The sequence below is a fragment of the Lissotriton vulgaris genome, chromosome 10 (genome assembly GCF_964263255.1).
Source record: "Lissotriton vulgaris chromosome 10, aLisVul1.2, whole genome shotgun sequence".
Classification (NCBI taxonomy): Eukaryota; Metazoa; Chordata; class Amphibia; order Caudata; family Salamandridae; genus Lissotriton; species Lissotriton vulgaris.
In genome coordinates, this window is record NC_141698.1 from 808,393,948 (window position 1) to 808,407,758 (window position 13,811).

At 45.1% G+C, this 13,811-nt stretch overlaps 1 protein-coding gene across 1 annotated transcript in view; it reads right to left on the bottom strand.

The window, feature by feature from the left end:
• Window positions 1-13,811, bottom strand: part of KIF15 (kinesin family member 15) — a 927,627-nt gene that overhangs the window by 462,416 nt on the left and 451,400 nt on the right. Inside the window, exons 23-24 of the mRNA XM_086941724.1 lie at window positions 7,451-7,529; window positions 6,966-7,052 (exon numbers count right to left, since the gene is read on the bottom strand). Of these exons, the coding sequence (XP_086797850.1) occupies window positions 6,966-7,052; window positions 7,451-7,529 (166 nt within the window). The remainder of the gene's footprint in view (window positions 1-6,965; window positions 7,053-7,450; window positions 7,530-13,811) is intronic.

Genomic DNA, 13,811 nt, shown 5'->3' on the forward strand with positions numbered 1-13,811 from the left:
GAACAGCAGTTCTTTGTTGATATAGGTGCTGCACGCACTTCTGTTAAACATGACTCAGTTGCCAGGGCTCCTCTTTCCGGGTACAAGATTATTTCAGTAGGATTCTCTGGAGTCCCTGTAATGAGACCTGTCTCTAAACCCATGGATATTACTATTGGTCCTATATCAGTCAACTCTCCTTTCGTGCTCACATCTGGCTGTGGGGAGAATTTGCTAGAACTAGATTTATTGAAAAGATTACATGCCACCATATATTGCTCACCTGATGGTGTATATATTACAATGGAGCAACAACAGGTTTCCCCTAATTATTGTGTCACAATGGCCGACTTGCCTCCTGAACTTAGCCCTAGATAATTCGCTATGGGCGACAATGACGTAGGACACAGGAACATTGAGCCCATCTGCATTCTAGTTAAACATAATGCTAGGTTACCTCATATTCCATTGTACAAAATATCAAAGGAAGGAGAAAAGGGACTTAAACGGGTAGTATCAGACCTTGTGCACTTTGGTATTGTCACTGAAATAACAGGAAGTCCTTGTAATAGTCTTATTCCCCCGGTAGTAAAAAAAGAGCTCCAATGATGCACTTGACTATAGATTAGTGGTTGATATGCGAGCAATGAACAAGACTGTAATACCTCCGCTCCCTGTAGTTCCAGATATGAATGCTATATTTACTATGATTCCTCCATCGGCTCAATATGTTTCTGTTGTTGATCTCAAAAATGCATTTTTTAGCATTCCTATAGCTCAAGAAAGCCAGTACCTTTTCACATTTACCCTAGCTGGCCGAAGTTTTACATTTAGAAGAGTTCCTCAGGGCTATACTGAAAGCCCTTGTATCTACAATCAAACTTTGAAGAAACAGTTAGATGAATTTACAGCGCTTTAGCTGAATATATTGATAATTTGCTCATAGCCTCTGATACACTTGAGCAATGCAAACAGGACACAGTAGCCTTGATGGCGTTCCTCTCTTATAGAGGCCATAACTTATCACTGTCTAAACTGCAATATTGTTGCCAGGAGGTCACCTATTTAGGTCACCTCCTGTCAAAGGAGGGTAAATGGCTGCATCCTCAAAGATTACAGTTAATTTATAATATGAAACACCCAACTACACAATCTGAAGTTAAAGGGTTCTTGAGTTTAACATTCTTTTGTAGGCAATGGATCCCTAACTTTTTGGTCTTAGCCAAACCTTTGATTGCTCTCACCCTAAAAGATATTCAAGACTCAGTCCCATGGACAGAAGAACAGCATTTGTAGAATTGAAACAATCTCTTTGTGATGCATCTGTTTTGGGCACGCCTGATTACAATAAAGACTTCACTTCGTCTGTGCATGAGTGACAGGAATGAGTTTTAGGAATGTTGACCAAGGATAATGGAGGGAAAACCAGGCCTTGCACTTATTTTTCAACAACTCTGGATCCTGTAGCTAGAGCTTTGCCAAGTTGCTTGCACAGAGTTGCTTCAAAGGCAGCAGCAATAAAACAGAGTGAAGGCTTGGTATTGAGCAAAAAGTTGACTGTCATGGTCCGGCATGCAGTGGATGTACTCCTGAATAAAACGCAAACACAACACCTTACTTCTGCACGATTAACGGGCTATGAATTTAATCTTATGAGTCTCAATAGTGTCCTGAAAACATGTAATGTTATGAACCCTGCTACATTACTACCCCTCCCCTTGGATGAGGTGGACAGTGTGGATCATGACTGTTTGTTTAGAACAGAGGAAGAAGCAAAGGGACGGGTAGACCGGACGGATATTCCCCTATCTGACCCAAAAGGAATACTGTTTGTAGACGGTTCATGTTTTAAATTACTGGATGGTTCCACGACGGCTGCCTATGCAATTACCGCCCTGGAGGAAGTAGTAGAGATTAAAAAGATAACCTCTGATTCTACACAGCCTGAAGAACTCATTGCCTTGACTAGGGCCTGTCAATTGAGTGAAGGACATCGAGTTAATGTTTACACCGATTCACAATGTGTGGAGTGGCTCACACCATTTTGGAAGACTTGGGCAGATAGAGGATTTTTAACATCTCATGGTTCTAAGATTCCACATGGCAACTTAGTATTAGAATTGTTAGATGTAGTTACTCTGCCTGTGAAAATAGCCATTGCTAAATGTAGCACACACAAGAAAGTAGTAGATGATATTTGCTGTGGTAATGCTTTTGCTGATGAAGTAGCCAAACACACAGCTAGAGATCATGGTAGCCAAATGTACATGGCTGATGATGCCAGGTGGGTGCCAGAGGCCGGAGCCTGTCAAGACACACTAGATGCAGTAAGAGATATGCAGACAGAAGTTACCCAGGAGGAAAAGGAATTGTGGAAGCAAATTGGGCGAGTAGATGAAGGTTCTTGGGTAGATCTATCGAATAGATGGTTGCTTCCAAATGCTTATGTTCTTGTTGTAATGTTAATGGCGAATGGTCCCGCTCACATTAGCGCCCAAGGTATATGAAATGTATTAGAACATGTATGGAGAAATGAAAACATTACTAAGGCAGCTACGTCCCTAGCGTGAAGATGTTTGCTTTGTACCCAGCTCAATGTAGGGCGGGGCACCCCTGCCCCAACAGGTCATATTGCACCCCCCTCCATTCCCTTTGAAGTCCTACAGATGAATTACATAGAGATGGAAAGATGTAACATTTTGAATTATGTCCTTGTTGTAGAATGTAGATTTAGTAAATGGATTGAAGCTTATCCGACTAAGAATAACACACACCACAGCCAAAATGTTATTAAAAGAGTATTTCCCAAGACATTTGGTTTGGAGTGACAATAGAAGTCATTTTGCATCTGAAGTGATGGAGATAGTTTGCACTGGTCTGGGCAACAAACAGAAATGTCATGCAGTCAATAACCCCCAGTGAGCGGGGCTTGTTGAAAGGTACAATGAAACACTGAAGAATAAGTAAGCAAAGATTTGTGCCAGTACTGGATTGAAATGGCCAGATGCCTTACCTCTAGCGTTGTTGTCAATGCATACCACAACACACAGACGCATAGGCCTCTCACCTTATTAGGTGGTAATAGGCCGCACAGCTAATGTCTGGGGTGTTCTAAGACCAAAGAAAATGTCTGAATTGGCGTATCCATTGCTTGTTGATTATTGTGAACAATTGACCAAGACTTTGTCTTTGCTCCACAAACAGGTCAGGGACAGTCTTCCAAAACCACCTGAGGCTCCGGGTTACTGCATCAAACCTGGTGACTGGATCCAGACAAAGAATTTCCAGCGGAAAAGCAACCTCTAGCCCAGATGGAAAGGGCCCTTCCAGGTCCGTCTTGCAACACAGACAGCTGTTAAGGTGGAAGGAAAGAAAAATTGGATTCACGTCTCCCACTGTAAGAGTTCCCTTGCCATTGAACTACGATCAGGGGGTAAAGGAGGGAATAGCGGATGTTGAGTGTGAGTATGTACGAGAGTATGTCCCTTTCAGTGATGGAATAACAACAAAGGAGGTGGAATACAGGGAACAGGATAAAATTCAAAATCACGGCCCTTTGAACATCCACAAAAAATGATTGCTATTTCCAGATAAAACAGTTCCAGGTACCTCACACTATAACTTGAGATCCCAAAAAATACAAGGGCTTTGAACAATAGTTAGGGAAAGTAGATTGCCTGGAGTACACAAACTGTATCTACGAGGGATTTAAAAAAGACGAGGACTCAGCAGACTCCACTGCGGGTACTCAAAAGCTGCAACTTTAATGGACTAACTGGTTCAGCACGGTTAGAAAGGGAAAAAAAAGGAAAAGGACGCTGTGAAAGACTGAGTATTTCAATGAACAATGGAACTCCACCCATTTGGTAGGGCCCAGAATGCTGAAGCTCAGGTGCTAGTACATGCCCCTCCAAGATGGGTGTGGTCAGAGAAAGAAAATGTACCCTCGTCTTCATATTGCTAATTGTGGTCATAGTGATTTTCAGTGTTTACTGGTTTATACAAGGAGACTTTCCTGCACATACTCTAGTGCAGCCTACCCAAAAGGAGCACTGTCACTTCACTCTTCCGCCTCATAAAGCTGCCCAGAGTCTGTTATGGGAATATTATGTTCATTCAGGCTTTGATTAAAAGTCACTAGGGTCTAACATTACTGACTGTTGGGTGTGTGGATTGCTTCCCCATTCAGCACAGTAGGGTGTCCCCTTCATCCCTTATCCATTCTCTTGGCATGGATCTTCTACCGATGGAGGGAAATGTTTTGGGACTTCTAGGTCACTAATAACATTGCAGCCTATTCTAGGGGGGACAAAAGCGCTATTTATTTGATACACCCATTTCTTCACCTTTTCGATCCCACCTCAGTCCACCCCTCCAATAGTAACACTGCTAGCCTCAATGCACCCCTTTGTTGGAATGGCACAATATTAAATGGGACCATCCTACAGAAACAGGGATTTTACAGATACAACATGATGCATAAGTTGACTGTGTCTAAGAAAAGAAACATACCAAAGTATCGGGTGATCCCGCTAAATGTATTGTCACTTCAACCTCCTCTTTGCATGCAGGAAAGGGAAAAACATATGTGGGGACTACTAAATGTAAGCAGAACATACCTCTTAACACCACTTCAACTCCACCCTTCCTCTCTTCACCCAATAACTACTTTGTATGAGGGGATAAAGCTGCTGTGTGGCTTCCTAAAGCTTGGTCAGGTGTTTGCTACATAGCATTCCTCCTTCCAACAACTTATATTGTGCCCCCTAATTATCATAAAAAGCATTTGTTACAGAAGAGAGGAGTGAACTTTTCCAGTTATAAAAGTTTATAAAAGAGTAGTACAACAGAAAGAAGTTGATCATACAGATACCACCCTCCAGCAGTTTCTTGATGCAATGAAGAGTTTAGTACAATTATGATAAATAGTGTCCAGGTCCGCCAGTTAACAAGGGTAGTAGACGCGGTGATTAATAAGACAACAGAGGCCTTAGCTAACATCACAGTAGAAATGCAGGCGGACTGTCTTATGACCCTTCAGAACAGAATGGTTTTAGACATTACACTTGCAGATCGGAGTGGAGTATGTAGGGTCATTGGAAGCTCCTGTTGTGTGTATATATACCTGACAATTCTCCAAATGTTTGTGCTGCCATACAAAGCACACACCGTATTTCAGATGAGTTCCGCCGAGACCAGGGTGCCTGGACATGGTTGGGTTTGTTCTGGGACATTCTGTCAACATGGGGTTGGAAATTGCTGCAGGTATAGGCAGTTTAATATTAGCCTGCTGTTTATGTATACAATGTTTGCCTATGTGCTGCTCCTTATGTTTTTCCGCTTGTCGCCCACCCCAAATTTCTATCAAAGATACCAATAAGATGTTAATGTAACAAGATGAGGTACTTGGTTTGAAGATGATTGATGAAAGTGTTCTCACTGACTGGGCGTCATATTTTCAGGGTCATCTCTCAGAACCTCTTCCCTATCATCTACAGCGTAGCTTCTCCTATAATGATGTCTCTTGTTCTGCTTCTACTTGTTCGCATCCTTGAGTAATGCTCAAAAGGACGACCTGTGGGAATTCAAAATTCTGTTTAAAGTGTTCGCATTGCTGCAATGTTGCTGCCGTAGCATAAGCATCATGTACTTTGTATTACTTGACGTCATTTCCTTTGTTCTATCAACCTAAAAGTTGTAAGTCTATAAAAAGCTAAGTTGCTGTTTTGTAATCACTTGACACAATGTTTCAAGGACGAGGCCATGCCAATTCTGTACTTTCCTCACATAGATATGATGATGTCTGCACGTTCTCTTCCTCTTGCCTGTGCTCAAGAACTCGTGTAACAGGTTCTAACCAGTTGGAAATGTGCCCATGTTTTTTTTACGCTGTAAACTATATATACACCATGTTTTCACAGCTGTCAGGGGCTCACTCTGCTGTGGTCTCCAACAGGCTGGGCACACGATGCAAGCTCTGAGTGAAATAAACTTCTCTCTCCTACTACCCTGGTCTTTTTGTATTTTGGTGGGTGATGTGACCAGTGGGGGTCTATCATAGGGTGGTAAAGAAACCCAGACCCCACAATCACTTCTGCGACCTGTTCCAGAGTTTGGGGACAGCAAACTTGCCAACACGATCTTGAATGGCCTTTCAGTTTATTTTACTTTGTTTTATGAGTGGTGTCAACGAACTACAGGCACACTTAGTGTGTGAACGTCACCGATATCTGTAATTGACAATCACAACATGGTTTAAACCATATAGTTGTGGGGCCCATATATGCACACTAAGAAATGTGAGGGGGAAAAAACAAATTTTCCTGAGGGAAAGTTCCGTCAAGAGAAAATTGTTAGCTCCAGATCTGAGACAAAAGGTGCGTAAAGAATGGAACAGAAATCTGCGCATGGAGGTGGCAGTCTTATAGTGGACACAACCGGTAGCAACACGACCCCAGCCGCTAAAATGTGAAGGAATTGCTATTGAAGTTTATGGAGCCAGTCTGACACCGAGGACATCTACAAGGTGAGGAATCTGCAGTTAGAAGTTTCTATCAAAAAACATACACTTTCACAAAACGTGGGCTCAGGCAGAGCAAGCAGTGCATTTAGGGCTCATCGCAGTGTAAATAGCACCTTGTGTTTCGCCGAGTTATGTTATAGATGGACATGTTGATAAGGGGAAAGAAAAACAACAACCACTGTACCACAATGTAATCCCAGAGGGCATTTTGAGAGAAAAAATACCTGCATAGATATAGTACAGCGATGCATCGCATCAGGTGATTGCTACAAAGGGAGCAGAGAAAAGGGTAATAGGGCATGGCCTTGTGTGAGGAAGAACATTGCTCTCCCTCCTTTCTTTTACAGTGTTTTAAGATGGGCAGAAAACAGCATATTTTGACAGGTTAGGAGTGCACTATACTGTATTTGCAAACAAAATATTTTAATGACTATGAATGACAAAATTAAATACATTACTCTACCTTATCCTCAGCGTTAGTCTTCTCAAGGTCCACAATAACTGCTTTGGTAGAAGCCAAATTTTGTTCCAGTTTCTGCAACTGCAAAAACTACAAAAGAAAACTATCAAAATAGAAATTGAAAAACAACCTCTTCAACTTGCCTTGTTTATCTGTGCTCGAGCTAAATAAAGAATTAAAAGCTAATTTATATAAGATGTGAACAAGCTCAAAAGTGAAAACTTGTATAAACAATCAACTAAATGCCTTCTTAACTTTATAGCATTTTAATGTTATTACATGTGGCCATCTGTGGTCAGGCAAAGGGTTGGTTATGCAATCTGTTAAATGGAATTCAAATGGCATGATGAAAGAAGAAGTTGTCAAAATGTTCTATTACTTAAGAAAAAAACTCAAAAGCAATGAGTGCCTGCACATCACAAATACGGTTTGTTTTATGCATCAATTACTGAGGTCAACATTCCATTGTAAATACTATTGCGTGTTACCTGCTGATCACACCTTGTCCTCAGTTCAGAAGTCTCTTTTTTCAGATTTACATTTTCCTCCAGGACTTTTATGAGCTCCCTAGAGAAAAGGAGAGGGTCAAAAGATCAATCTTCAACATCAAAAATGGTCTTTGTGAGAAGGTGGCCTGATATGCAGTGGTCACTATTCTAGTGAACACTATGTATCAGTCCAGCAACCCTTATTGATGTTTGGTTGTAAGTCAACCTTATAGACCAGCTATCCTAGTAGCGTGGGTACGAGCAGTCTAAGGCTAAAGACTCGAGAGGGCGTGTTAAGCCAGCTGTTTACCACACATATACCCCTTGAATACCAAGTGAAAGGACACCACACAAGTGTTATGAAAATAAACAAGATATTTATTAAGAATCACAACAGCCCTGTACTCTTTATGAGGACAGGGTACTAAGCACAAAACAAAACTCTTACGAAAATACTTAAGTTAGCACAGTATATACAAATGCCCGAGGGGCACGGAAAACCATATACTCTGAAAGTGGAATGCGAAATTACTAGCAGGTAAGTACAGTACTAATAGGCTTAGGAATCGCTAGGACTTGACTATAGAATCTTCAGATTACTTCTAGGAGGCCTAGGGGACTCGGGTGCAGAGTGTGCACTCTCACGCGTGATGCGGGACAAAGTCTATGGTAGCTAGAAATGACAAAGTTAGTGTTCTCGGGCGAACCCGACCTGGTAGGAGGAAAACGAAAGTGGATTCTGACCCTTGGATAGTGAGGCTATGCTGGGGCACCGAAATGCCGAAGTTACCTAGCCCAGGGGCTGCAGCTGCATAGGTCTCAAAAGACGTCGGGAATCCTCGTAGACGGACCAGGAGCCTGGAAGAAAGAAGTTGCTGGCAGGCGACCAGTGAAGAAAGTTCGATGGATCCAAGCCTGGATCGAAGGAAGATGACACCTGAAAGCAGAGGGGACCAAGTTCGAGACTACTAGCCAGTAGTCAGTGGGCACCAGGAGGGCACCGGATGGTAGCCACCTCGACTAGGTGAGTGGGTGACGCTGTGATCGCAGATCTCACGGACCAGGAGGCGTTGTCGGCGACCAGGATGGAGGAGCGAGCTGTCCCACGATGGATGAAGCTGTCGGCGTCGCTGGACCCAGGATTGGGCAACAAAGCCTTGGCAAATTCAAGCCCACGCGGTGGACTCAAAATGGCGTCTGGAGTGGACCAGGAGGGTCCGGGGTGCCTCTCTTGAAGAAGGAAGCAAGGGCCAGTCTGGAGCAACCAGACCAGCAGCAGTGATGTCGTCGGGCGTCGTGAAGAAGGCCACAAGCCAGCCGGCTAGTAGCCACACAGCGCGGTGAGCACGCAAAAGCAGAAGGGCCCCACGCAGATCGTGGAGATGCTGGAGGGCTGATCTTCGGTGCTGGAGCTGCTCAGGGTTGGGGCTTCTCGGACCCCAAAGCACTCACCAGTGGAGCACACGGTGGGCTTGTTGCAAAGAAGTCGTGCAGTCTTGGCGATCGTCGGTCCCTCGAGGTCTCGTCGCACTCACAGTTCTCAGCTTTGCTGTAGAGGTGAGTAGAGGTCAGAGGTGCCAGGGAAGCCGGGTCTCGTCGAGCTGGGTCGTCGGATTCGTGAAGAAGGACTTGCAGCAGACCGCAGTGTTCTTAGGATGGTGCCTGCGGATGCAGGGGGACTACTCCTTAGCCACAAGGGAGAATCTTGAAGAAGGAAATCTTGATGTCTTTCGCAGAAAGTCGTGTCTTGATTCCAAAGATGATCTAATTTGAACAGGGGGCCCGCTCCTATCTTTATACTAAAAAAGGGGGCTGACCCGGTGACTAGGTCCTGCCTATGGGTGGGACTAGGAGGGGGGTGGTTACACCCCTCCGCCATGCCGGACTTTCCCCAGGCCAGGGGCTGGTGTGCCCCTGGAACTGGTTCTGACCGGCCTATGCGTAGTGAGCACCGGGGTGCGACTCAGCAGTCACCTTCCTGTAAAGCCCTGCCTACCCAGGATACACAAAACCATGTCTGGGACGGTGCTAGCACCGCCCCTGACAGGAAACCCTTTGTCCAGGCTCCCCTCGCTGGAAGGACTCCCAGCTGCAGGGGGTCAGACTAGTGTCTGTGGTGGCAGCATCCATTTTGTGGAGCTGAGGCTTCGTTTAACTTTAACCGGGGTTCACAGTTACATACATGTCGTGTCCCTCTAGAAGGGTGGAATGCTAACCCCGTCGCCGGAATTGGCGAGGGGTTAGTATTCCAATTCGTATGACACCTTACTCGACATGTTTTGATAAAGCAATACCAAAGATAGCATTTAACCGCGAGGATTATAATGCACTTAAGAGTATATGGTATGCGATATCATGGAACAGCTATTAGGACTTGGTTCCGCAAGCTGCAGACAGGCTCAGCTCATGCCAGAGCACCATCTCACACGATTCCAAGCACTCTGCCTTCAGGATTGTCAAGGCCTGCCATAGGAGTGACTGATAGGAATCTGTGTGTCCATTTTAGGGTTAGATATAGGTATACTATATCTATAGCAAAGGGTGATTACACGACTTTGCCCCAGCTGTCATGCAGCCAGTTGTGTCAAATTTAGGAGGCCAGCCAGGGGTGGCATAATACATGCTTCAGCCCCTGGTAGGCCCTGGGTACACCTATGCCCTGAGTTACAGGGTCTGATAAGGTGGCCCAGTACCAATTGGTAAATGCACCTAGGGTACATGTTGTAATTTAGAGAGAGAACAGCCAGGCTGTGGGTCTGATTGGCAGGCCCACAGCCAGAGAAAGTCGTAAACCAGTGAAACAAAAGCAAAAAATCTGGGTGATCATAGGATTGCAGACCCTACTCTCCTACAGTCTTAACCTCATAAACTTCAAAATAGGAAGGAATTTGTTATTGGTGGTTGTAGCGTGGAATACAGTTCTTGTTAACGTTTACAGATAATTCTATGACTATGAGAATAATCAGAGAAAAATAATAACGATTTGGAAAAAGGGAATAAGAATCTCTTATACCCTCCAAGCATCTAACATGGTATCGATTTCCAGCAACTGGAGACTCAACACCTTTAAAGAAGTACACTAAAACAAAACTACACAGCTGTTTTAAGGACAACCTTTGTTGGACCTGGCACTTTTTTGCAGGGTTATCCCCAAACTTTATACCTTCCGTATTTTTTGGCTAACATGCATGTGCTCTCTCCTCTAAACATGGTAGGATTGGTTCACACCTGTTCAACATATTTGACTCAATTGTAAGCCCCATGAAAAGTGGTATACCATATTCCGAGGGCCTATCAAATAAATGCTACTAGTGGGCATGCACTACTATTGCCGCCAAAGGACGTAGGCTGTCAATCCAGTCTCAGGCCTGACATTGCAGGGCAAGAGCACAGTTTACTGGCACTTTGACTTCGCATTTGAAACTACTTGCCAAGCCTTAAACTTCCCTTTTACTACACATAGGTCACCTCTAAGGTAAGATCCCAGGTAGCCCTGCGGGCAGGGTGCAGTGAAAGCAAAAGGTAGAACATGGGCTTTTATTATATGGAATGTCCTGGTAGTGACAAACAGCCTATTTTGTTTCTCACTGATGTGAGGCCTACTCCTCTCATCGGCTACCATTGGGAATTCCCTTATACATTCTTAAGTGGTAATTACTGATCTAAAAAGGAGTAGCGCTGCCATGTTTGGTATGTTTTAAATAGTAGTGCTAAATCCTGCTTACTGGTGCAGTTGGAGTTTACATTATCATTTTGGAAATTTCACTGTTAGAAAGTGGACATTTCTCTGTACTTATGGCTTTGTGCTTTTCAGCCTGACTCCAATCGACTTCTTACCTGGGTGACAGCTACACTTGGTGCATGCTTTCCAAACAACCTCAACGCGCGAAAGGCTGTGTGTGACGGGGCTTACATCTGCATTCATGTACATACTGATGGTCTTCCTGGCCTGGGAGACTTCATTCACACTTTACATTTGTCTAGGTTGTCTCCTGCAATCACACAAAGGGCAGTTTTGCCCTCTTCTGACGCCTGGAGCCGGGTTGGGTTGAAAGGGATGGTTGTGTACTTGAAAGGGTTCCTTTTGAAGTCACCCATTGAACAAATACATTTTTGAGGATAAGTACAGGGGCTCTGACCCCGTGATTTTAGACACTGCGTGGGACATGTAACCAGATGCTGCTGGCTCTACTTTCTACACATTAGAGGATTGTTGTGCTGCCAGGACATATAGCCATTAGAATTACCTACTGTATTGTTCGGAACCGCTGCCTGATGGACTGATGGAGGGACTGCCAGTCTGCTCAGGATCTTTATGTGCTGGCCTGCCTGCTTGCCACTCCCTGTGTGCCCCCAAGTGTTCTCCAAGAAGCCCAGCACCTGGTGAGGGTTGTTTACTGTTCCTTGGCTCTTCAATACCAGGGCGTGATGAGCGCTGGTTGTTGCTCTCGCATGCTCAGATTAGAGTGTGCAAAGTGCTTCCCATTTTCCACAAGAGAGCAGTGTGCGTTTCGACTCCTTGTGACAAGCGCGCTGAGAGCTTCACTTTTTACTGGAACATCGGGTGCTGAAAGCTTTAACTTTATTTGGAACAGCGCTTATCCAAATGGTTGACTTCCCAATGCTTGTTTTGCTTGAAATTGCATTGATGTATTAATGTTTGTAAAACCTGTATCTCCGGAACCCTCTGGTAGATCTATTTTTTTCTACTGTCGAAAAAATCTTGTAAAAATAGTCTATTTTTTATAAATTGTTGCAAGATTCTTGAGTGTTGTGTCAATTTCTTCAATTGTTTTGGTGTGATGAACAAGTTACTTACCTTCGGTAACGATATATCTGTAAGAAACAGTAGTTAGTATTAGATTCCCTACCTTAGAATAACCCCAGGCGTCAGACTGGGTCCGGAGATTTTTGCGTAGCAGTGCCCTTGCGCGTCGGTAGGCGTTGTCTTCAGCTCCGCGTCCGTCGTCGGAGTCGTGGGCGCCGTGATGACGTCGTCGGAGTACTTAGACGCCGCCTCCGCGTGCTGACATAAGTTCTTAGACACAGCCTTTCCGAGCCCAAAACGCAGAGCCATGTCAAAAACCAACACTGGTGCCATTGAAACTAGGGCCCTGACCTTAACCCTAGATATCGGTTCGCAGAACGGGGAGGATGGGTGGGGCGGTAAGGAATCTACTACTAACTACTATTTCTTACAGATATATCGTTACCGAAGGTAAGTAACTTGTTCATCTGTAAGAAACAGGTTAGTATTAGATTCCTTACCTTAGAATACATAACCCAGCAATACCAACCCCGGTGGTGGATCTGCGAACTAATAATCACACCAGAAAGTCCTGGAGGACGGAACGGCCAAAAAAGCCATCCCTCCGGGCTTGACTGTCCAGGCAGTAGTGTCTTGCGAACGTGTGCAGTGAGGCCCACGTAGCTGCCTGACAAATGTCCTGCAAGGGGACTCCCCGACCCAGGGCAGTAGTAGCCGCCGTGGCCAGAGTGGAATGGGCCCTCAGCCCAACAGGAGGTTCCTTCTTAGCCAAGGAGTAGCATGCCTTGATACACAACAAGACCCACCGAGAGATGGTCCGCTTGTGTACCGCCCGTCCCTTCTTAGCGCCCACATAACCAACAAAGAGTTGGTCATCCACCCGGAACTGGCGAGTGCGATCGAGATAAAACGAGAGCGCACGTTTTGGTCCAGACGGTGGAGCCGCTCTTCCTCTTTTGAGGGATGCGGAGGCAGGAAGAAGGTGGGCAAGGTGATAGACTGCCCGATGTGGAAGGCCGTGACAACCTTGGGCAGGAAAGAGGGCCTAGTCCGCAACACAACCTTGTCCGGATGGACAGAAAGGAAAGGAGGTTTAGAGGAAAGAGCCTGGAGCTCACTCACTCTCCTGGCAGAGGTGATGGCAACCAGGAAAGCAGTCTTCAGAGTAAGAAGGCGGATAGGACAGTTGTGGAGTGGCTCAAAGGGAGCGCACATCAGATAAGTAAGAACCAGGTTCAAGTCCCACTGAGGCATCACGAAGGGAACAGGTGGAAACGTGTGTGTGATGCCTTTCAGAAAACGAGTTACAATAGGGGACTTGAACAAAGATGGTTGATCAGGCAGCCTTAGAAAGGCTGAAAGGGCAGACAGGTAGCCCTTGATAGTGCCCAGAGCAGAGCCCTGCTGGGCTAGAGAAAGAAGGAAGAGAAGAACCTCAGAAAGAGGGGCAGAGAGAGGATCCACAGCCTTTGCTGTGCACCATGCCACAAATCTGTTCCACCTGCAGGCGTATACAGACGTTGTGGAGGGACGCCTGGCTGCCAGAATGGTATTACAGACTTCAGGAGGCAAGTCAAATGGCCTCAACTGTCG